Source organism: Poromitra crassiceps (genome assembly GCF_964638095.1).
Source record: "Poromitra crassiceps genome assembly, chromosome: 10".
In the NCBI taxonomy this organism is placed as follows: domain Eukaryota; kingdom Metazoa; phylum Chordata; class Actinopteri; order Beryciformes; family Melamphaidae; genus Poromitra; species Poromitra crassiceps.
In genome coordinates, this window is record NC_139631.1 from 25,406,889 (window position 1) to 25,432,618 (window position 25,730).

The following is a 25,730-nucleotide window of genomic DNA, read 5'->3' on the forward strand; positions in this document are numbered from 1 at the left end:
TTAGATTATAGTGACATGGCTCGCCAGGGGGAGGCGCGTTGCAGCATTCGTCCTTCTTCATTTGAATACAATTAATGGGGAAGTTGGCATAAACCTTGGTAAATTCAGTGCACAGAGAGGGCAAGCAGACCTACAACAACCAAGCGGTGGAGGCCAAACAAGTGAAACAACATCGTGGAAGTTTGAGTTGTTGAGGTCACAGAATGAGTGTCACACAGAGTAGACGTTTTCGATAGATTGCCGCTTCCTGTCGCCGTTTGACACTCGTCGTGGTTTCGTGCTGAAATGAAATTCACACCTCTGCAGCCTGTGCAGCGGCAGCAGGAGACAGTCGACAGGCGATATATTTCGCATGGGAGACTGCCGCTATAACACCCCCCTTCACCATCACATGCGTCTCCTTGGCACAAATTGATCATCAGTGGAAGTGCTGCCGAGCTGCAGCAGCCCAACGGCGACGTCCATTCACTACACGGACTGCGCTCAGGCTGGCCGGCTGCTGCACAGGCACCATGGACGAGAAAGCACCCAAGGATGACAGCAGCGCGAAGGGCCAGGAGTCTCTGTCCTACCAGCGGAGGATGTGGAAGAATTTCCAAGAGAAAACCAAGCGGCTGAGCCCCAAACTCGGCTCGGAGCGCCGCGGTGCCGGGGGAGGCGCGGAGGTCAGCAAAAAGGAGTCGGGTTTGTGGATGTTTAAGAGGAAAAAGAAACAATTAGACCGGGTGTTTTCGTCTTCTCAGCCGAATTTGTGCTGCTCACCCCCGGCGCCTTTCGATGGAGACAAGAGCCTTGGCGATGCGGTCCCCGGCACCAGCAGCGCCGGGCATCCCCTTCATCAACCGCTGGGCGCAGCTGCTGGAGGCACCGGGAGCAAGCCGGAGCTGACGGCGCACGGCAGCCCCAAGCTCCCCGTGTGCCAGCTCATCATGTCCCACCAGAAGAGCTCCTCTCTCGGCTCGGCGTGCTTCGAGAAGCTGGTGGTGGACCCGGCCGCGGTGATGGGAGAGGAGGAACAGCTGCGTAAAAACGCAAGTGATTCTGTGAGTAGAGACGCATGTGGCTAAAACACGCACTCGACTCGATATAGCTTATCTACTACCACCAGAAAAGGCATATGGCAAAATCAAAATCCTCAAAGAATCAAACTGCTTTGAAAATGTTATATATGAGATACATTTGAGGATGCTGTTGCTGCTACTACTGTACGTGCCGCTGTCACAGCTGGTAGGCTATCAAGTGATGCTCTCATCCGATCTGTCAATGTGCAGCTTTCTATACTCCAGGATGAAGCGTATGGCTGTAGGGAGTAGGGACCAGATAAGAACCAATGCAAGTGTAAGCAGGCCTGTGTATTCTTCACTAACAGCATCTCCTAAAGCTTACATCACAAGCTGCATTCTTTGATGTCATGCCATGTGATGTTGTGTAAGCTTGTGTAAGCCTGTTTATCAAAAAATATCTAATCTGTCCCTCTGATAGGCTTTCAAAACAGGCTACATGCTCGATATCTTGACATATTACGCACCTATTTTGCCTGCTCACATCCTGATCTTGATCTTCCCATATTCAATATAGGGATTGTCCCCAAGCTCCACTGTCCATGTCCATCTGTACCAGAATGGCCTATAGCTAGAAATACATGTAGGCTTCAACAGGTCTTCCTTTTTTGTGAAAAGTGGTCAGTAGGCTAGTTATTCATATGAGGCACTCAGGCAGCTACAGTAGATAAATGTAGATTCACAGAACAATTACATACTCTGAGTGCAATTAGGCTACTTGATATTCAAAAAAAGGTTTATGGAAGAAGCTGTCCCTGATTACAATTTATTCTAAAACAGGTCTGTCTCCTGTTGGCATCCCTGCTCAATAATCCCAGGCGATAACCTATGTCCTTTAAAAGTACTGTTAATTATGTAATAATTAATGATGATATAAATGTGATATGTTCCGTTTCAATTGTTGCACAGCTTTTCTATTCACGGCTTTCCGCTCTCTGCCACTTTTGAATGGTTCCAGTGCTGCTCTCTGGTCATTATCCAGATCTCTGTCTTTGGAATGGGTCCAGTGCTGGTCTGGTCATTCTCCAGATCCCTGTCTAAAAGTCATGTGACATAGGGCACTTGTTTGCACAGCACACTTCTCCCCACTGGAGTTGGGGCCAAGGATCTCTTATCCATTTAATCTCCAGGAGCAGTGCAAGTGCACTCAGCTGAAGAGTTGAAAGATAACGACTATTAATGACTCTGTGGAAAAGTATCTAGCGGATGGATCGCAGTGCATATCAAGTCAGTTAACACGCAAAGATCTCACATTGTCAAATAAACTTTTAGCAGTCAATATGAGGAATTTGTTGCCTCTTGTTTTTGGCATATAATATATATACATATATATATATATATATATATACCCCCCATTTTCTCCCCAATTGTACTATTTCCCCCTGCTGCCCCCGTCGCTGCACCCCCTCTGGCGATCTGGGGAGAGCCGTATACTAGCACCATGCTTCCTCCGACACATGCGCAGTTGCCAACATATATTTTCTTCATGTCTCTGTAGATTATTTCTTTGTTTAACTTTTCACAATCAGAGAGCCAGGTGCTTTTTTTTTGCAAGGGCAAAGCTTACCTGTTAGAGATCATTCAGCTTCTCAGGCCATAGGAGAATGACAGAGCCATTTGTTATATTGCATATTATGAAAGGAGATGAGGTTAGAGGAGATGAGATATGAGATAAGGGGTGATGAGATGAGAAGAGATGGAATGAGAGGAGAGGATGAATCCATGTGGAAAGTGTACGCATCATAAGTCAGAAATACATAACATAACAATATTAGAAACAGCATGATACTGAAAATTGTCCATCGTCTGTGCATTTGTGCTATGTGAGTCCACCAGTGTTGTAGACTCGAGTCAGAATCCTGGACTCATTTTCAGGACTCGTGACTCGACTTCAGCACTGATCACTTGGGCTTGGAATTGGACTCGAGCATTCATGCATTCAGACTCAGAAGTTGGAGATGAGGACTCAGACTGGTTCATTGATAAACACTGTTTTGTTTTTTGTTATTTGTTTGTAATTATAGGCCCTGATAATTTGGCATACGATAGCTATATTAACACCGTGACATAATTCGATTTTATGCAAGGGCAGGCACGTGTGTTCCACCTACCTGCGTATTCACGCTCATGTTCAGTAACTCCGGACTTGGACTCAGGTAATGGGGACTTGACTTGGACTCTTCTTTGGTGACTCAGACTTGGACTCGAACACTGGGGACTCGAGCCTCGACTTGGACTCGAGATAATGTATAGTGACTTGACTATAACACTGAGTCCACTTTAAGCACTTATGTGCTGCCTAAGCACAAAGCTAACCCAGGGAGCATTATAAATCAAAGGCATAGACTTGTTCTAGTCATCTATCAGTGTGATTCAGAGCATAGAGCTCCAAGCCAAAGCTTCATAAGTGAAACAAGGACTTTTGGAGCACAACAAACAAACAAATCAGCATTTCACAGTTTGATTTGGAAAGTGAGCAGTGGAAGGATTAATGCCAAGTTAGATGAGTACCGTAATTTAATTGTTAATTAAATGGAGAAAAAAAACGTCTTTTAGCTGCTTGACAGGCAGGACAGTTTGTACAGTAGATTTGAATGTGTGTGTGTGTGTGTGTGTGTGTGTGTGTGTGTGTGTGTGTGTGTGTGTGTGTGTGTGTGTGTGTGTGTGTGTGTGTGTGTGTGTGTGTGTGTGTGTGTGTGTGTGTGTGTGTGTGTCTCATGGGAGATATATCATATTTGTTTCACCCAATGACAATGATCAGTTCCCGTCAAAATGGTCTCAAATACAACCAGGCAGTAGAGGGTTGTAGCCAGGATCGACCTGGGGGTATGTGAAAAAGCCTCGATTGACCCGCCCTAAAAACAGCAGCAGGGGCTGCGAAGTGGCACAGAGTGTGTTATGTAGTATGCAGGGCGCAGCGATTCAACATCATATTCGAGTCAGGGGAAAGACTACCAACAACCTCACTAACTAGAAAAGTGCATGCACTCAGTAGAGTGCAGATCTCTGCCAGGCACCACTACGCCTAAAGCCCAATTTATGGTTCGTCGCTGTCTCCAATTGCACTTATCTGTTTCACCATTCCTCTCAATGTTGTTTACAGATTTGGCGACTTGCCTGAGGTGCTGCTTGCTGGACAGTTTCACCTTTATGCTGAGAGGTACATTATTTGGATCATACGCTGCTTTATATTTGGCTAAAGAACAGGCGCTGCTCACTAACCCTTGCTACAATTCACATCTTCACAATTACATAAACCAGCATGAAAACAACATGGAAACTACTCGCATGACAGCAACACTGCAACAAATGGAGTGCTGCAGGGAAAAGGATGCAGAGACAGAGACAGCAGCTTGCATGACAAAAACACTCCAACAAACTGACTGTCGTCAGGCATTTAATAGGAAAAGAAAACGGAAACAAATACCTGACACACCACTAGCTGCAAAACCTCGTAGACTCCAGCAAAGACACCAGGGCTGTTAAGTGGAAGACTAGTGGATCCATTCCACACACTTGACGGGCTTGACACACTTGACACTTGGTAAACTGGAACTGGCAACAGACAAACTTGCGGGAAAGAACAAAAACTAGACATGGGCTGTTGCTGAAGTAGATCTTAAACTCTGAACTTATGATCTGACAGTGTGGAGCTGGCAGAGCTGATTCTTATAGCCTTCGAACGTGATCACATTAGAATATGACATCATAAGTGTAATCGCCACAGGGGGCATGGTGGTGCAGTGGTAAGCGCTGTCGCCTCACAGCTAGAAGGTCCTGGGTTCGATTCCCACCTGGGACGCTGTGAGCGCTGAAGGAGTGCGTGCCCGTCCGCATGTCCTCGAGTGCCCACCGCCCGGGTGGGGTCGTCAAAATGGCCTGTGTGGAGTTTGCATGTTCTCCCCGTGCCCCCTGGGGGTTTCCTTCATATAGGAACCCAACACCAAAACATGCAATATCCTGGTTGCTGAAGTGGCGCCTCCTCTGGTCGTTAGGGGCGCCTGGTCGGACGGAGGGGAACTCGTTGGAATAGCGTGATCTTCCCACGTGCTATGTCCTGCCGGTGAAGCTTCCCGTCTGGTGAAAAGAAGCGGCTGGCAACTGCCCATGTCTCGGAGGAAGCATGGAGCCAGTTTCGGCTCTCCCCAGATCGGCAGAGGGTGGAGCAGCAACCAGGATACATAAATTAAAATTAGCACTAATGGGGGATAAAAATGGGATAAAAAAATCTGTGGGGGGGGGGATAAAAAAAATAAAAAAATAAGTGTAATCGCCAACCTTCAACAGTGACATGATATGTCAGGTATAAGGCCGAATTCAGATACAATCTGTCGAGACGTATTTAGTCCGGCTGTAGTACGTCGGGGTGGGCGGATCTTACTTTCTGCCTTCTCCCCTTCAAAACAAGCATAATGTGTGCGAGCAAACCAGGAAAAGACGAGTGCTGAGGCAGGCAGGCTTTCATTTACAAACTAACCAGAGGATTTTTATTGTGAAGAGAACAGATATACAGCCGTGATTCTTTGAGAGAAGAGAAGAGAAGAGAAGAGAAGAGAAGAGAAGAAAAGAGTGAAACAGAGCATAGCTGTGTGTGTGTGTGTGTGTGTGTGTGGAGTCTAGATGGCCAGTGGAGTGTGACATAGGTCTGTAACCCCCAAAGGTTGGATCGCCCTGAGCTCTCTCGCCGTACGACCTCTGCATGTTTTTCACGCATACCCCTGCGTGCCCACTGCCGGACTACGCCCATTGACTGAATGGAGCGCGGGGGGGGGGGGGGGGGGGCAATGCGAGCATCGGATTGTGTCATAACTGTTAGACATCATCGCCTTCAATTATGACATCATTAAAACCTTCAACAGTGACATCATCACTGTTGCATAACCCTAAACAGTGCATAACCCTAACCCTCATCAGTGAAATCATCAATGATGACATTATGATCAATGACGACATAATCACTGTCGACATCATCACTGTTGCATCATCACTAGTAAATGCAGGAGCTACACCGAGCGAGGAGCGAACAGGCACACAGACAGACGCACACACACGACCGATCACATAATCTGGCCCCGGCTTCGCCTCTGGCGGAGATAACAATCCTCAATAGCAAGCAGACAAGACAACATACTCCCAAGAGAGCCACTCTGCAATGGACTCTCTCTGATGTGGTTAGCTCTCTGACCTTCAGTTTCCAGCAGTTCTGCTGCTACCACCTGACAGACCTGCTAAAAAACCCTGCTGCGTCAAGCACAGAATTACTTAAAAAAGCTTTACTTTTATGTCATAGATCATTTTCCAAATTATGCGAATCATTACTCCTAATTTGAAAAAATATGTAATGCAGCAGGCTCTTAATTCCAGTGAGTAGAGTAGATGCATTCAAGTTTGTATCTAGAATCATCTGTTTACAGAGAGAGGAAACAGCTGCAATCACTGATAAATCACCTCCCAGCGAGCACAAAACGTTTTTTCAACGTTGATTTTTAGTTGAAATCTGGGTGATATTGGGTTTGAACGTCTAAGACCTAATATCACCCTCTTTTCAACCGGCTAAAATGCGGTTACAACGTCAACGTGTAAAAAAACACAATTTGGTGCATCATATTGTTAAAACATTTGTTGTAGCTTGGAATAGAGGCAATATTGATAGTGTGTGAATTGGCATTTGTCCATTTTATTGTGTAACTGAGAGTTGAAATCTGGTCTATACGAAAACTACATTTCAACGCATTTTATGTCACATGAAATATCATAAATATGGGACTATATAGGCTATGTGGTGCCAGCAAAAAGCTTCCAGGACACAACTATGGTTAATAGTTTAGCGCAATACTATAAAATAATGAATTCAGTTCCTGCAGCAACGCAGTAACGCAAGTACTTACTTGCTAGCTATACTAACCGTGACTGACTAGACTAGACCAAAGCAAGTCTGCACCGGTCTGCACCAAGTGCGGAACGAGGTGCTCTGGGCACGCTATGTTATTGTACAGACTGTATACGAGGCTCTGTGTACCTCCTCAGTCTCTGGTGTTAAATGAAGTTAACCTCTGAAGCCATAGGCTACAGCCTATAGACAACACACACACACAACATAATTTTAGTCTGTTACATTAATATAATAGTCTCGTACACACATCACATAAAATAACTTGTCCTCCGATGTCGACAATCATGTAGTCTACAAGTTGTGTGCGAGATAGAGTATATATGTGCCCAGCTCTCTACAGAGTATAAGAAAATATATAGCTCAGCGCGTAGAGCGGACTGGCTTGAATGTGGGAAAGCGGGGTTCGAATCCCGTGTGCGCTGCTGAATTTTTAATTTAATTTCCTGGTGAAATATGGTCTAAATCTGAACATTCAATAAACGTCTGCAAATAGTGGGTGAAAAAACTTTCACTTTCAAACCTTCCTTGCACGTTTTTTCAACGTTGACCCTAAACGTTTTTTAAACGTCTTTTCAACCGAAAAATGCTCGCTGGGCTTATTCAAATAAATGCCTTGGGATGGAAGTCAGCGTTCTCTGTAGCTTTCAGACCAGTGGAATCAAACCAGAGCTGTAGCGTGTACGTTTCCATTGACTTGTCCCTCAGGGGCTACCCTGTTTGGTCTGCCACAGATCAAGTCCGCATCGGGGTTCCCTCTGGCTGCTCTGCCATGGGTCATAACTCAACTCAGTGTGGCCTCAACTGACAATTTTATCATTGTGCCATGCTGAAGTCCGCCAAGCTAGCCATCATCAGTTTCAGTTTAAATCAGTCAACAGCTATACTATATTATCTACTGTAGGCTCAGGATGAGTGTACACTGCAAAACTATGCATCTTAAAGCAGCTACGAGCAACTTTTTCGATTGTTATTAAACAGTATAATTACAATATTGATGCATCACATCTTACCTATAATAGTAGCTGAGACCAAAGCCGTGTGTATCTGAGATTGCTCCCTTAGGTGATTATTAAGTCTATGTCTGTCTAAACTCGCGTCAACAGGGGGCTCTCTAGAGAGACCGGACCGGGTAACCCGGAAGTGAAACGCGGAAGTGAAACCCGGAAGTGAAACGCAGCTGTCTGCCTACGCCGTTCGCGCTGCCTAGCAACATAGCATAAACATTGTGAACGCCACGCATACTCTCGGGAACATCTCTCGTTATATTCTAACAGGTTTTTTGGAAGTTATTTTGTGGTTATGGCCGAAGTGGCTGCTGCAAACCGTTTCATTTCACTTCCTGATCTGCCCTGGCTACAGACAGACTAACACTAGCCGATTCACTCGGGGTTCAAGCGAGACTACTCTGCGTTGGTCTCGTCGACTATTAGAGGTAAGATGTGATGCATTGATATTAAATTTATACTGTTTAATAACAATCGAAAAAGTTGCTCGTAGCTGCTTTAACAAGTTATTTTGTCTAATATTGAGTTTCTTAAAAGCGTAGTTTCTCCACAAAATTGAGCTAAAGGGGTATGGTCATTTGACTTGTTGCCAGTAGAAATCAACTTTTTTGAATGATTTTTCATTAATCAAGTGACATCTATATACCAGTGTAGTGATCCATCTTCTTTGAAGATGTTATGACTCTCTAAACAGGTTAAACTGCGTCGCAAACGTGTGAAATAACTACATAATTATTCACAATGGTTAATTTCTTTCACTGTAGAAACAACCCTGAATAGCTGATAAAATATCCTCGTCACATAGATGGAACCTTCACTGATGTGGTCAACTCACTGGTCTCCAGTCTCCAGCAGGATCCAGCAGATAGCGTGGGCTCCAGTATCTTACGTCAGTTTGGTGTAGTTTTGGCTCAGCGCTTTGACTTCCACAATGTAGTCTGTCAATCATATCTTTCCCTGTCCTTTGTTGTAGAGCGTTTGTACTTGTGTTCAGACGGGAGTTGTTTTGGTATGCACAGTGTGCTGCTCATTTACATATCTGTTTTGATCAGAGGAAAATGGAACTAAGCAGGCAAGCAACTTTGAGAAACTAGGCATCTCGCGCCCTGCAGCTCGCATACGCAGCTCGACCGCTGCGCGGCCTCGCCCGCCCTGCAGTTTGACCGCTGTGCTTATGACACTTATGACATCACTGATGATGTCACAAACTGAGAATGTCATAACTTCGCATCACTGATGACATCACAATTGGTCTTATGATGATGTCAAATGCATTGTGACATCATCAGTGATGTCACAATGCACAATTGCTCAAGTGACATCACTGATGACATCACTTCCGGGACTTTATGACATCACTGATGACATCATCATTGATGACACAATGCCGGGATGACATCATCAGTGGGACAAAAATTTAAACAGAGAAACATTGCTCACATGCTCCCTTTTATAGATAAGATAGATAGATAGATAGATAGATAGATAGATAGATAGATAGATAGATACTGTAGATAGATAGATAGATAGATAGATAGATAGATAGATAGATACTGTAGATAGATAGATAGATAGATAGATAGATAGATAGATAGATAGATAGATAGATAGATAGATAGATAGATAGATAGATAGATGAATGTAACTCCCTGTAATTTGAACTCTAGCTCTGAGACTCATAATCCTGTAAGCAGTGGAAACACTGCTTACTCGGCCATGCCTTCCTTCCTCTGGCTCAGCTCATATGGAACATTTTAAAATATTCAACACTTAACTGTATGAAGCAGTGAAGGAGGTTTTTGTGTCACTGAGCTACACACAGTCTAACGCTAAATACACAACATGGACTGGACAAGGGCTTCATCCAGTGTTTCCCATATAATCCTTTTTTTGTGGTGGTAGGTGGGTTGGTATTCTCTTATATTGTCAGTCTATAGGCTAATATCAGTAAAGGAGTAAATGAGGAGTAAATGAGTAAATGATCTAATGTACTAAATAAAGCCAGGTTGAATAGAAAAAGAGAAAGAGGCATGGGAAGGGATTTGTAGTGGCTCGCCTCGTATATTTCAGTGAGCTATGACAAGTATGGCAGTTGATAAACAATGTCAGAACCTCAGAAAATAAAGAATGGGTTCCCCCTGCCATTATAAGGCTTAGCACCTAAGGCTAAGCCATTCTAGGCACCAACAAAGCCAAATGAATGTAAAATCAATGTTGGTCGCTGGTGGAGTACTTTAACAAGGTTTGTCTTTAAGCTTTTTGGGTGTTGTTCATTTATTATAAGCTCTGGCTTTTCCAAATGTTTGCACACAGATATGGTAATAATAATGGTCCAAAATGACATGAAATTGCATAAATATATAATCTAAATATATAATCTACCCCCTGAATCAACTGAATGAATTGACATGAGCAAGTTTAAGTCAGTTAGAGGTTCTAAATGTCGGTTTTGAATACATTTTCTGTTAATTGCCCGGCCCTAAGTCGCCATCCAGATCCTATGAAACAGCCTGTGGCTTGGTTCTGCAAGTCTCCTGATGGCAGCTCAAATGAGGATTCATTACGGGCCCGGAGACGCGTGATGGCAGCAGACACTGCCAGGCACATGATTGATGGTGAGAACGTGGAGGTGTCGGGGCATATTTACAACCTGGTGAGAAACACATTTTCACACGAGGAGAAGTCTGACTGACACCATTTGGAGAAGTGGACTTTACCTCTCACTTTGTAATTGAGTTCTGGGAGGTGCTTGGTTTCTGTCTTCCTCACAATATTTCAGAATCTGCCCATTTCTCTGCCACAGTAGCCTATGGAAGACCCGTGGTACAGGATTTTAGTGGTCCACATTAGTCTGTGAAAGACCCGTGGTACAGGATTTTAGTGGTCCACATTAGTCTGTGAAAGACCCGTGGTACAGGATTTTAGTGGTCCACATTAGTCTGTGAAAGACCCGTGGTACAGGATTTTAGTGGTCCACATTAGTCTGTGAAAGACCCGTGATACAGGATTTTAGTGGTCCACATTAGTCTGTGAAAGACCCGTGATACAGGATTTTGGTGGTCCACATTAGTCTGTGAAAGACCCATGGTACAGGATTTTGGTGGTTCAGTGGTTTGCGCTGTTACCTCACAGCTAGAAGGAGCCAGTTTCCTGTTTTCACATGGTTTTTGTCAAGGCGTGGTTATATTATATATATATATATATACTATAAATTGCTCATGTGTATGAATGTGTATGTGTGTTAGTTGTGCATTGGACTGGCGAGTGGCGATCTGTCCAGTGTGTCTCCCTGCTTTCTGCATGTTTGCCCGCCTGCAACCCTGAAAAGGATTAAGTAGATAGAGGGATGACTTTATACCCTTTTTTTGCTTGTTCAGTGAAGTGAAGTCACCTTTTAGTAATTTAATCATTTCTCTTGACATTTGACTGTCCAGAGAAATGGTCCGTTTCACATCCATTTTCCGTCCTTGTATTTTTTCCATAATACATAATTCATAATAATTTGTTATGGGGCAAAGGGAGGAGAGATGATGAGACGTGGAGAATAAAAATGTATGCTCTTTCTGCAAGGGCAAAGCTATGACTGAATATATTTTAATTCTTAAAAAATCTGACAAAATGAACACTGCTATCAACTTTTATGATCATTTTATGTAGAATATCAGCAAACTCCTTAGGGGGATTTATACTCACTGTATCAAAAGTCTTTATTTGTCAGTTCTTCCTTCCTTCCTTCCTTCCTTCCTTCCTCAGTATGTACTGAGGAACAGGGACAGCCTCATCCCTATCTATCTGACGACTCCTTGTCCATGTGTTTTTATTAACTGTAGCTGAATTTCCTTCAGGATCAATAAAGTACCTACCTACCTACAGTACCTACCTACCTACCTACCTACCTACTACCTAGACTTACCTACCTACCTACCTACCTCTTCCCTGATCCCAATATTAGCCTTAGATGATGTCACTCGTCCCTTACAAAACGGAGCTGAGGACAAACCCAGAATACACCCCGGGCCTGTCAGAAGAACAGACGGTGTCCTGCGAGATGGCAACCCTGCACTGTGACCTTGTGTTGCCCTTGGTCTCAGCCAGCCCCCTATAGCACATTCTCACACACACACACACACACACACACACACACACACACACACACACACACACACACACACACACACACACACACACACACACACACACACACCTCTCTCTCTCTCTCTCTCTCTCTCTCTCTCTCTCTCTCTCTCACACACACACACACCTGCGACTAGGGTTGGGCGATATCAAATTTCTGATATCTTTAAACCTTCCACCCATACCGCGGCGTGGGATACGGTATTATACGTCTGATAAGGCTGATCTATTAAAAAAAATCATGTTATAAAAGTAATTGATTCCTAAATAGACGTTTCGGATGCATGTTTTACTCTAGTAGTCTATCCTTTATAGTCAATCTTTATTCCAGTGTATTCATTAAGTGGCTGACTGCAGCAGGAATATTTAATTTGAATTATTTATTTATTTATTTATTTATTTATTTTTACTGACGGTATTGAAACGGATACTGTTGCTATAAAAACAAACAAAAAAACAACGGTATATGGTATTACCATATTACTGCCCAAACCTACCTGTAACTAAGGTATACGCACACGTACACACCCACACAAACACACGCTCACACTGGTCCCAGGCCCTTAGCATTGTTGAAAACAAGCTGAAGTCAAGTGTGACTCAGGAGTGAGCTTCTTCCTGAACAGCAGCATTACACACACAGAGAGAGAGAGAGAGAGAGAGAGAGAGAGAGAGAGAGAGAGAGACATAGCAGATGCTATCCTTGATGATCAGTCAGAGAGAGCATATAGAGATAGGTCAGCCTTGAAATCAATAGGCCGAGCCTGGGAATTACCTGTCTAACTCCCACACACATTCATCATCAGAGCAGAGGAAGAATATATTAAGCATAGCAAGGATTGGAGAATAAGCTCATGTGTGTGCGTTGGCGTGTTTGCTTGTGTTTAGGGTTAGGGTGGTCAAATTACAGGTGCTTTCTAGGCAGCAGCCAGCAACCTACTACAACGAATATCAGGAAACAGATCTGTGTTTGTGTTATTTGAGACATAAAGGTTGAGTTCAGTGACAGCTTGTTTAAGAGCCCCATACAAAGCCTCTATTCTATTCTACTATTCTCTCACCTCCAACTCACAACGCTCTTGAAAGTTAACAACCTAGCAACTGAGCTGTGACAGACTTGATAAGTAGTTTGGAATGGATCATGCGGGAGGTGAAAGCAGGGACAAGCCCCCGACAGACAGAAAGACAACAATAATAAGGTACAGGTGTGCTGTGGTCAGTCACACAAACACATCTTTTCCATCAGCCTGGGCTGCTGGGGTCAGTCTCTTTTCCATACTCGCCCATGCTAATGATGCATGCATCATTTGCATCTCAATGAAGAACACACCACTTCCTCAGCGGTGAGAGGATATTGAATGAATGAATGAATATGCAAATGAGCTTCCCTAAACAGAGAGGATGTTTGGTTTGGTTTGGTTTATTTCGGATCAAGAATGCATAAAAACCATTACAAATTTACAATTACTACAGTAGTAAAAAAAAAAGTACACAATATGTAAATGGAAAGTAAAATGATCCAAGGATAGCCCAGTAAAGCAGCTTAAAGTTACAAACTAGAAGCCTGCTTATTTCCACTGGGGTCCTTCAAATATCAAAACCTTAATATTACACAATTGTACTTTATAAAAGAAAAACAGAAAAAAGAACTGTCTATCGATGATACATAAAATATATGATATATAGCCTACAAATGAAATCTCAGCGAAGGTGTTGCAATTACTCTCTAGTCAACATCTCATTTTTTAGATGAGTCTTGAGAGCACGTTTAAAGACATTCACAGTGTTTATGCCTTGCACTGAAGCAGGTCAATTATTCCAAAAGTTGATAGCAGTGTTACAAAATGACGTTTGGGTTTGGCTTCCTGCAATAGGTTTTTGAATTGAATATTGGGCAGATCTGGTATTATAGGAATGAATTTCACTTGTTCTTACAACACCCTCCTTGAGATAACCAGGGCTAAGGCTGGTTTCACACCGGCGACCCAAGCCTTGCCTATGCCTTGCCTTTACCCACGCTTTTAAATAGGCGTCCGTTTTAGTCAATGAGGCTGTGTACACCGGGCGCCTGAGCGTGAACCCTGCGTGTACCCACGCCTTGCCTGTGCCTTGCCGATTTTATCGAATAGGCGAGAGTTCTATTTTCACGCCGACAAGGCGCGTGCAGGCAGGCTTTTCTGTCAAGCCATGAAAGAAAAACGCGACAATATCCGTGGGAACTGGCAAAGTCAACTGAATTTCAAAATAAAATGGAGTTTCTACAACAGTATTGAGCAGAGAGAGAGAGCGAGAGAGAGATTGACGGGTGGCTATCACGTGGGGCTTTCTCCCTGTCGGCAAACAAATCTTCATGAGAGAGAATAGCGACCGAAGAAGCAAGATGGACAATGTTGTTGTGCCAGCACATATTCTTGCAAGATCACCTCTCTAAAATGTCCGACTATAGTCAGACCTGGTTATACATATCCAGCATCAATAGAACATTAAATATATCCGATTTATTTTACCTAGAGGCTACCCATGACAATTCTGGACAACACGTGAAAAAATACAGTCGGGAGAGAGGAGAGGCGCTTGTGACTCGGCTCCAGGTTCGGCGTGCAAAAGGCGTGCGGTGTGATCGCAAAAGCGTGTAACAGGTTCACGCCCAGCTCGGCGTAGGCGTGGGTTGAGGCAAGGCAAGGCGTAGGTTGTCTGTGTGAAAGAAGCCTTAAATAGGCGTCCGTTTTAGTCAACGAGGCTGTGTACACCGGCCGCCTGAGCGTGAACCCTGCGTGTACCCACGCCTTGCCTGTGCCTTGCCGATTTTATCGAATAGGCGTGAGTTCTATTTTGAAGCCGACAAGGCGCGTGCAGGCAGGCTTCTTCTGTCAAGCCATGAAAGAAAAACGCACAATATCCGTCGGAAATTGCAAAGTCAACTGAATTTCAAAATAAAATGGAGTTACTACAACATGTTGAGCAGAGAGACAGAGAGATTGACGGGTGGCTATCACGTGGGGCTTTCTCCCCGTCGGCAAACAAATCTTCATGAGAGAGAATAGCGACCGAAGAAGCAAGATGGACAATGTTGTTGTGCCAGGCTGCCAGCACATAGCCTATTCTTGCAAGATCACCTCTCTAAAATGTCCGACTATAGTCAGACCTGGTTATACATATCCAGCATCAATAGAACATTAAATATATCCGATTTATTTTACCTAGAGGCTACCCATGACAATTCTGGACAACACGTGAAAAGATACAGTCGGGAGAGAGGAGAGGCGCTTGTGACTCGGCTCCAGGTTCGGCGTGCAAAAGGCGTGCGGTGTGATCGCAAAAACGTGTAACATGTTCACGCCCAGCTCGGCGTAGGCGTGGGTTGAGGCAAGGCAAGGCGTAGGTTGTCTGTGTGAATGAAGCGTAAGGCCGTTCAAAATGCGATATATGTGACACAATTTAAGTTGCTTCACCCTTAAATCAATCGGTAACCAACCAAGTTTACTAAACTCAGTAGCGCGAATATGAAACCTATTGTGAAGATTAAGCACACATCTTATGGTTTTGTTCTGTGCAGTTTGGAGTTTCTGTTTGAGATTTGCCTTTAGGCTTACCCCGCTCGCCGGACGCTTCTGGCTCATACTGAGCGCATTAGCGCCCGGCGAATGCAACGCATTTCACATTTCACCATATATCTGGAGCAACCCGGAACAACGACTCACTGTTTACTCAACAATGCCCCCCACACTTCCGAAATGGTATTGCACCTCCCATTTCTGCATTTGTGCAGAAACGGAGGTGCAATACCATTGCGGAAGTGTGGGGGGCATTAGTGAGTAAACAGTGAGTTGTTGTTCCGAGTTGCTTCAGATCAGAGAAGAAGAAGGAGCGGTGCTCCAAATCCATGGTTTTCGGTTTTTGAGCGACAGAAAAGTGGATTTTATGCAACATTTTGGATGCAACAACTAGGTGTTATTAAAAGAAGAGGATGTTGGACATCGGATAGCGTCTTCACTTCACGTGAAGACTCAGGTAGGAGCAGGGCATTTTAGACCCAGACGTGAAAATGGCTAAATCTAAAATGTGAAATGCGTTGCATTCGCCGGGCGCTAATGCGCTCAGTATGAGCCAGAAGCGTCCGGCGAGCAGGGTAACCTTTAGGCCAGAGTACCATACACTGCAACCATAGTCATAATGGCATAAGATTAGACTGGAGGCAAGTCATTTCAGAGAACTAGCATTAAGAAACTTCTTGTTCCTATGTAAAAATTTTACTCTAGAGTTATCTCAAATATTATTATTCAGATAACTTATCTGAATAGCCATTGATATCTCATACAGTATGTGACAGAGAGGATGTTATCTGAATAGTCATTGATATGTCATACAGTATGTGACAGAGAGGATGTTATCTGAATAGTCATTGATATGTCATACAGTATGTGACAGAGAGGATGTTATCTGAATAGTCATTGATATGTCATACAGTATGTGACAGAGAGGATGTTATCTGAATAGTCATTGATATGTCATACAGTATGTGACAGAGAGGATGTTATCTGAATAGTCATTGATATGTCATACACTATGTGACAGAGAGGATGTTATCTGAATAGTCATTGATATCTCATACAGTATGTGACAGAGAGGATGTTATCTGAATAGTCATTGATATGTCATACAGTATGTGACAGAGAGGATGTTATCTGAATAGTCATTGTAGTACAGTATGTGACAGAGAGGATGTTATCTGAATAGTCATTGATATGTCATACAGTATGTGACAGAGAGGATGTTATCTGAATAGTCATTGATATGTCATACAGTATGTGACGGAGAGGATGTTATCTGAATAGTCATTGATATGTCATACTACAGTATGTGTTCCAGTAGCCCATTGAGATCAGTATGAGAGCTTGGCTGGAAATTCAATTTAGTAGTGGTCATCATGACATGTATGTCTCTATTATCTCAGTTCTGAGTGTGTTGCTAATGTGTGACGGGCTGTGTGTGTGTGTGTGTGTGTGTGTGTGTGTGTGTGTGTGTGTGTGTGTGTGTGTGTGTGTGTGTGTGTGTGTGTGTGTGTGTGTGTGTGTGTGTGTGTGTGTGTGTGTGTGTGTGTGTGTGTGTGCATAACTCATTTGTGTTTACTTGGCACACATTGGGCCACATGTACCACAGTAACCATGTGAAAAACAATGCAGTTCTGCACCTGTCCTGCAAATGAGGCTGGCCCATTTTTTGTGGATTGTGAAACCTGGAAGAATAGAACACCATGCTCTTGTCCCCCCCCCCCCCCCAGCCGAATTAAAAGTGAAATGCCTAAAGTAAAGACACAGTAGAAGACCAGAAGCAGTTTGTCTTTCTTCCGCTACCTACATTTGCCTTGTCAGATCTGCTGGTTTTCTTCTTCTAACACCCATGCTGGTTATTACCTCTGCCAAGGAGGTGATGTATTCAGTGCTGTTTGTTTGTCTGTTAGTTTCTCTGGTTGTCAGCGTGATTATGAAAAAATTACTGGCCTGATTTTCATGAAACTTCATGGGAGGGTGTAGCGTAGCGTGAGCCAAGGAAGAACCCGTTAGATTTAGGAGTGGATCTGACTCACAAACAAGCAATAACAGCAGGAACCTTTGTGGAGGTCTGCACTCTCTGCCCTCCTAGCTTCATTATGTAATAGCCTTATGTGAAGATATTTGGCAAAAATAATAAATAGATATTGAATGTGCCTGCTTTCACTTACTAACCCATTGACAGTTATTGTTAAAATAAACATGAAAAGTTTAAATAGTGTGCTCCAAATAATGCTGTCTGGCTTAAAACATCACTAAAGCAAGTCATTTGTTGGATCTGCTCCTCTAACTTTTACACTTACCTGAAACACTTCCAAAGTCATCAGGTGAAAAAAGTTTCATATTTTATTCTTGCAAAATGCTTGTGCTCCGGTGGTTAGTGGCTCAGGATCTTCTCTTTTGACTAAATGCATCAGCTTGATTTAGCTCCTCCTGTGCACATTTTAAGTAGATCTAAACCATACAGTCATCTTACCTCAGGGGAAAGGTTTTTTATGTGAATTCTCTTCTGTCATTTAGCATCTCTGGGGTTTCATTGGTTACTGTAATCTAGGGCTGTAATCACATAAAAAGCCACTGTATTGATCCCGAGAGAGAGAGAGAGAGAGAGCCAGAGAGAGAGAGAGAGCCAGAGAGAGAGAGAGAGAGAGAGACAGAGACAGAGAGAGAGAGAGAGAGAGAGACAGAGACAGAGAGAGAGAGAGAGACAGAGAGAATACTGCTGATCTCAGTGGATATAGTAAATTACGCAGTTATAGAGGAAAGAACACCTGATTTAGAGTTGAAGATGGCTGTGGCCATCTTTCACTGCAATTCCATTTTCAGTGTGTAACTGCCAAGTGGCCTCAGAAACTGACAAGTATTACACTAGAGAACATCGATTTCTTTCCAGTTTGGTCTTTTCTCTTCTTTTTTATGGACGAGAGCAAAAGAAAAGGCCTCTCTCTCTCTCTCCCTCCCTCTCTCTCCCCCTCTCTCCCACACCCTCTCTCTCTCCCTCTCTCTCTCGCTCTCTCTCTCTGTGTTTCTTTATATGCAGAGAGGCTATCTGTGACTCAGAGATTAAATTGTGGAATGGGGTGCTCAAGTTGACAGTTTCTTTGTTTGCATCCCACAGTATGTGTGTGTGTGTGTGTGTGTGTGTGTGTGTGTGTGTGTGTGTGTGTGTGTGTGTGTGTGTGTGCTTGTGTGTGTGTGCATGTGCGTATGTGCGTGTGTGTGTGCATGTGTGATGTGTGTGCCTGCGCGCATGTGTGAGTGTGTGTGTCTGAGTTTGTCTGTGTGTGTGTTTGTGTGTGTGTGTGTGTGTGTGTGTGTGTGTGTTTGGGACTGTCCCAGCAGATCAGATCTCCATAAATTTGCCAGTGGAATAATTGCGAGTGCTTGTGCTGCAGCGCTCCTGAGCCCACAGTGGTGTACTGTGTGCTGGAGGAGGCCGACTTCACTGTGTCTTTCCAACTGTGCGTTTACTTTCAGGGAGGTTTTAATCATTTAGGACAGCATTGTTTACATTTGAATTTTAGCCTTTTAGCTGATGCCGACTAGAGTGACTTACAATTAGTGCAACAGCTCAGATTCCAAGATCACCAACATTACTGTACAAGCAATCAATATTGAAAAGGTCAAGTGTGCTGACTAAAAAAGCACCTAAATATTGCTGTGACCCTATGATCATGAGATTTAAAGCAAATAAGTAGGGATGGGAATTGAGAACCAGAACCGTTTAGAACCGGTTCCAAAATCTCCAATTACTCTGAATCGTATGCCTCTGAGGTTATCAATTCCCTTTATCGATGCCGGGATGTTTTTCTGACAGTTGTGCATGTGCATTACAAAAACTCATGATGTCAAACTCGGCCTCAACGCTGCTGTAAACTGCAAGGAGTCATGGTGGAGAGGAAGAAACGGTCCAAAGCGTGGCTATCAACAGTGCTACTTCTTCTTCTAACATACTTCTACTTCTAACATCTGTAGAATTATCATTTGAAGGTGGAACACACTGGAAACGCAATATGTTGAAACATGTTATATCCTTTTAAGAAAAGGAGCACCGTAATTAATTTTAATGTTCAAATGTTATTAGGCAGACACATTTTACTGTGTTCAGACTGAAGAAGAGATAATGAAACAGCTGAGTTGAGGCTGAAAACCTGTGTAGGCCTACTTTTTCCCCACACAGAAAATTGACCAATAAGGGAATCGATGAAGAATCGGATGGATAAGCTTATTGATAATGGCTGAGTTTCCCAACAAAGAAGCTTCTTAAGAGTTAAGAAGCTTCTTAAGGCGTTAAGAAGCTTCTTAAGGAGTTAAGAAGGCTCCAAAGAAGTGTTTCCCAAACGCCTTCTTAACAGAAGAGAAAAATAAAAAAAATAGAAGGCTCTTAAGAAGCATCTTAACTGGAGCTGTCCACCATCTCGATGTGAGAGGTCCTCTGCGGCCCACTTGATGGCACTCTGAGCCCACCAGTGGGCCACGACCCAGTGGTTGAGAAACACTGTTGTAGAATAACCTAATCATGGTCATGTTAAACTTTATTAAACATTATTTATTTCAGACATGGACTGCAGTTCAAATTGCTTTATATACACAGCATACAACAAAACAGAGAAACACTACAGAATTTAAGCGCCCTTGGGTTCTGTGAAAGGTGCTATATAAATCCACAACATTATAAAAGGAATCCATTCTGATTAGAGGAATATAGCCTACGGTAAAACATTTAAAACACAAGTAACCATACATAGAGGGGAGATTTTCAAGTGTTCCCCAATTTTAAACACTAAAGGGTGCATGAAAGAAAGGAAAAAGGGAAAAACACAAGAGGAACAGTGGACACAAGTATCTCCTTTTGCCTGACGCGGCTGGATCTGCCAGTGTTTCGTCATTAAGAAGGTGTTAAGAATGCCCCAGACCCTTCTTACAAAACCTTCTTAACGAAAGATCATCTTAGCGCTAAGAAGCTTTTGGAAAACGCAGCCTTCTTAACGGAAGATAATTGGAAGATAATTTTAGGCTAAGAAGCAATCGGGAAACACGTTGGCTTCGTTGGCTTCTTACGGGAGCCTTAAGAAGGGTCAAAGAAGCTTCTTAGCGCTAAGAAGCTTTTGGGAAACGCATGCCTTCGTAAAGAAGCAATTGGGAAACGCGTTTGCTTCTTAAGGGGGCCTTAAGAAGGGTTAAATTAGCTTCTTAGCACAAAGAAGCTTTTGGGAAACCCAGCCAATGGCATTAGTATCAATAAAATCTTATCAATTCCCATCCCTACAAATTAGAGACCGAAAGCGAAGTCGAAAGGATTCCCCCCCCTCCAACTACAATCATCATAAAGTGGAAATTTGTTCAATTATGATCGACATGAAGCATACAGGTCAAACAGCAGATAGCATAAAACAATGTTGCAGATTACATTTTCTCATGAAGGTGATAGAAGAGATTGAAACTACAGCAAGTCAAGCAGCCAGGCTGCCGGCCTTTATGTCGTCCAACATGGAACCAGACCATTGACTGTATAATAATAATCGAACCAGACAGACAGAAATCAGTTTGCACATGTGACCGCTGCTCTCCTGGTCATGTGACGGCTGCTCTACTGGTGTTGCACTTCCTGGTGTTGAAGGATGCCCCCCATCATGGCTGAGCAGAGCCAGACATAAGAGGACTTTAAACATTTTCTTTATTTAAACATGCCAGAGCTGGTTGCTTATGAAAGTGACAGTGTAGGCCTGCTTGTAAAGTTTTTCCACTCTCAAAATACATTGTGCCACCATTTTAACTGGCCGCTGTGTGATATGGCTTGAGTGGTTATAATCGCAAGTTACTTAACCTACATAAACATTGTGATCTGTCAGACATCCCCCCCCCCAACCCACAACACATACAAACACACCTACCACACCCAAAAAGGAAATAGCAAGGAGTGAAAAAAGTGTGGTTTTGTGTGTGTGTGTGTGTGTGTGTGTGTGTGTGTGTGTGTGTGTGTGTGTGTGTCTTTTAAAGCTCAGAGCTCAATGATCTGTTCACCCAGCCAATGTCACTCACTAATGTGACTTGGCGCTTTGATGGAAACTGCTGCAGGACACAGCCACAAAGACATTGAACTTTTTCCCCACAGTAGATGTTTCAGAGGAAACAACAGGACATAACCATGCTGGAAGTACAACAGGTGAGCCACAGCCAGACAAATGATTAGCGTTAGAACTACTTCACTAAGTGCACACCTCTAAACTACCGTAGTCCCCCACTTTGTGTTTGTGTGCATGCCTTTTTCTCAGACAAAGAAGTGTTTTTAGCTGCGACCTGCCGCTTTATAGGTCGCTCGCTTGGTCGGTCGGTCTACAAAAACGTCACTATCCAGTTTTCACCCTAGGAGGCTGTTCATGCCGAGGGGGTTGGGGGGGATTTTGAAATGCAGATTGGCAGAGGCAGAGTAGGGTGGGCTGCCCCTGCCATCCTGCATTTAATACATTTGCATATGTGGTCGCACCGCACGCAGCTATTGTCAAATTGCGCTTGTTTAACTGGGCATCAGAACTGTCATGAGTCATGTGCCTTGCTTGCTTTTAACAATAGGGCTGGCTGGAATATATTTTTACTTTGTTATTCCCTGACAATGTTTTTTTACGGTTCTCTTAACAATGTTCTGAGTTGTTGTGACAGAAGAACTGGTGAACAGTGACAACACTTTAAAAATAAGCCCATTTGACATTTAGGGTGGACAACAGTGTAAAGAAATCTATTGTAAATAAACCGATACACCTTGGAGTAGGGCTGCACAATTAATCGTATTTTCATCGTCATCGCAATATGAACATGCGCAATAAACACATCGCAAAGACTGCCTGAAACGTAATGAATAACAAAAGTTGTTTTATTTACATGCGTCATGCATTCCCACTCAGCATCTGATCATTCTGTCTTGTGTGTTGTAAATCCAGCGTACACCTTTCCCTTGCAACAGTGCGCTCCCTCTGCCAAAGCCCAAACACGCTAGTTTCAGCTAGAGTCAGTGTGTATTTCATTTCTTTATTCAGTGGGCATAGGCTACGTTTGGGGTCTATGTTAGCACTTGGCATTATTAAAGCAGAAAGACATAGGATTTGTATAGCTAATATGCATACTTTAATATCTGTTTATTTATCGCAAGTCGTATCGTCATCGCGATATTGAACAATGTTGCAGATTTTCCTCATATCGTGCAGGCCTACCTTGGAGTTGATGTAGGGGCTATATGATTTCCACAAAATGGAAAAAGCGGACGGAATCATGACATTTGGTAATAGAAAATGGAATCAACTGTAGAACATAATATAAACTAACATAATATTATATGTTATATATATTATACAAGTAGGCCTAATTATCAAAATCAAAAGTAGACCTAACTATTGTAGTGACCTAAATGATTTCGTAATTGTAAAATAGGCCTAGAGAAATTATTCTGTTTTCAATTGGAGTGTTTTGAGAGGGGGGTTAATCTTGCATTGGGACCCTTACGTCACCTCACAACTTCACTTTGAGAAACATGTCGAAGAATCTGTCTGAGAGAGCCAAGTCATCAAATATCGATCCTAACCCTAGATTAAAATTAAAATGGAAAAAACACAATTTGGAAAAAAAGAAGAATTTGGCGAAAAATAAAACTGATTTCATGAACTTGCAGGGATTTTTGCGTTACACCATGTTTTGCTCTATTGGTCCTGTTCAGTCAGTCTATTTACAATCTTAATTTATGTGTTTGGACTTTCCATATTATCTTATACAAGATTTTTGCACAATAGTAGTAGCATTTGAAATGCTAAAACGCCATTAAATTCCTTGGAAGCTGTAACGCATGTATTTCAGCATATGCCTCTCTCTAATGGCAGTCATCTTGCCTCTCCTGCAGTGACTGAATGTGTTTTTTCACGACTCTGACTGTGTGAGATTGACAGATAACACTGGAACTCATTTTGGCATGATCATCACACCGTGTCGTACACGTCAGATAAAATGACAGACAGCAGACAGATTAGTATTTCTGAGCGTGCATTCTGGGATGAGTGCAGACTAGGGGTCGGCTCAGGGTCAGCTGAGCCCATTAGCGGGAAAACCGCTAACATGAGATCAGTGTCTACCATGAGTTGCACACACACACACACGCACGCACGCACACACACACACACACACACACACACACACACACACACACACACACACACACACACACAAAGGTGAGGGAGAAAAGTGGAGGCTTCCCTGGATGACCTGAATTTAGCTGACTCTTGGAAGGGACTTGGTGCCACCTACTGGCACAAAGCTGAGCTGGAGGGAATAGCAAGATGAGACTGAAGAGCAGTGGAGAGGCTTTTGGCTGAAGTGATATTATATCCATTAATAATATCAAACCAAGACCACTGGTTCTGCACCGTCTGCACTACTTTCTGCACACTCAGGCAAGCTCTTTCTGAGATTAAACGGCACCACACTTATACAATGGCTTTAAAAGATTGAAAATAACAATATCACCATCATTGCACATCATTCATGCATAAATCAAATCATAGTATACGCAGTATACTATATATTGCTGATGAATATCAAAGTGTGGCTGTATTTGTTGTTTTAATGAAAGGCGGTTGTTGTAACCTTGTCTGGTTATCTAATTTCCCTAACTTGCTTTGTGCGTCTGCACCTGCAGCCAAACAAGCTGCAAGATCAGAAGGGAACTGAATTATATATTTGTGTTGTTAAGTCACATTCTCTGTGGACCGGTGTTTGTATGTGTGCATGTTTGTGACTTTATTTTTTATTTTTATTTTTTAAGATTTGTTAGGTCCTCTTTGTTGCCTGTTTTGAAGAATGTTCCTTTAAAGCTTACAGTAACTTCTAAGGAAACAGCATATTGTGATATTTTGTGTTGCATATTGTTATGGACACTTATGAACAAGCACCCCTTTAGCTCAGATATGATAATACATGTATATTTTCTGGCTGTTCTGATGTTGAATTGCACCTGCTTGCCCTGTTTGTCTATTTGGGGGATTCCATGCTGGCGTATATATTATGTGCGAGCCCCATCTTTCCAGTTGGACAAGTTCCACTCGGAGAACGTTAGCGGTAAGGACAATCGCTCGCAGTTGCATTATTGCCTTGTTTTTGGCGTTCCTTTTTGGTGTAGTGCACACCAGGGTGGGAATTACATGGAGGCCTTTGTTGCCCCTCCCTCTGGCCGTGATGTCCTGAGATCCCTAAGGCCACTTTGGCAGTGCCCTGCTACCAGCCTGCTACTGTCAGTTGCTTTAAAAGTGTCAGTGGTCTCAGTTTAATGTATCCTTTGATGTGTAATTGGCTCATTTTAACACACATTTTAGAAAAATCACTCTTCACGATATCAATAGAGCAATGGCCTTTGTGCCCTGGCATGTGGTCTTGTGCCCTAAAGAAATATGTGATGCCGAAGGCCAAATAAATGGCCTTGGCCCTAAAACGAGGAAATTCCCACCCTGGTGCACACACCACTTTTGCTTTCTGTCCCATTTTGATGGGGCTCTCTGAACGCTTGTGAGGACTGGCTTGGATCCCTCAAACATCCCAGTGCGACGACAGTGCTATCCAAAGGCCGGGACGTCATCTGCTAGCCTCGAGGAAAGCTACCTACCGTCGCCAGTCTTAGGTAAATAAGCTAATTTCAATGATCAAACAGCCTATTCTCCCTGTAAACTTTGTTCATTTCATGTTACCGATTTTGTGCAGTTAAATACCCTAGACACGAGTTGGTTATGAAGGATGATCGAGCTAGTCAACACCGATCCGTAACAATATTGTATCGCACGGATGTCAAGTATCACAATATTTTATTATATAAATTGTGAAGTGTATGCAACGGACGGGTTTTTAGGACAGTGTTGGTCTGTCTGCATGACAATCCCATTTTGCTCAAATAAAAATGATTGAAGTGAGATGAACAGACTGGAAATGTAAGTATTTTTTTTGTTTTGGGGACATAATTTGCAGTTGAAAAAAGGTAATAAATTGCAATTTATCACAATAATATTGTATCGTGAGATAAGTATCGTGATAATATTGTATCGTGGGGAGTCTGGTG

General features: G+C 43.1%; 1 protein-coding gene across 1 annotated transcript in view; it reads left to right on the forward strand.

Moving 5' to 3' along the window:
* The first annotated feature begins 344 nt into the window (after positions 1 to 344).
* mctp1a (multiple C2 domains, transmembrane 1a) overlaps positions 345 to 25,730 on the forward strand; it is a 219,688-nt gene continuing 194,302 nt past the window's right edge. The window contains exon 1 of the mRNA XM_083644332.1: positions 345 to 1,043. Within this exon, the coding sequence (XP_083500458.1) occupies positions 513 to 1,043 (531 nt within the window). The 5' untranslated portion in view covers positions 345 to 512. The remainder of the gene's footprint in view (positions 1,044 to 25,730) is intronic.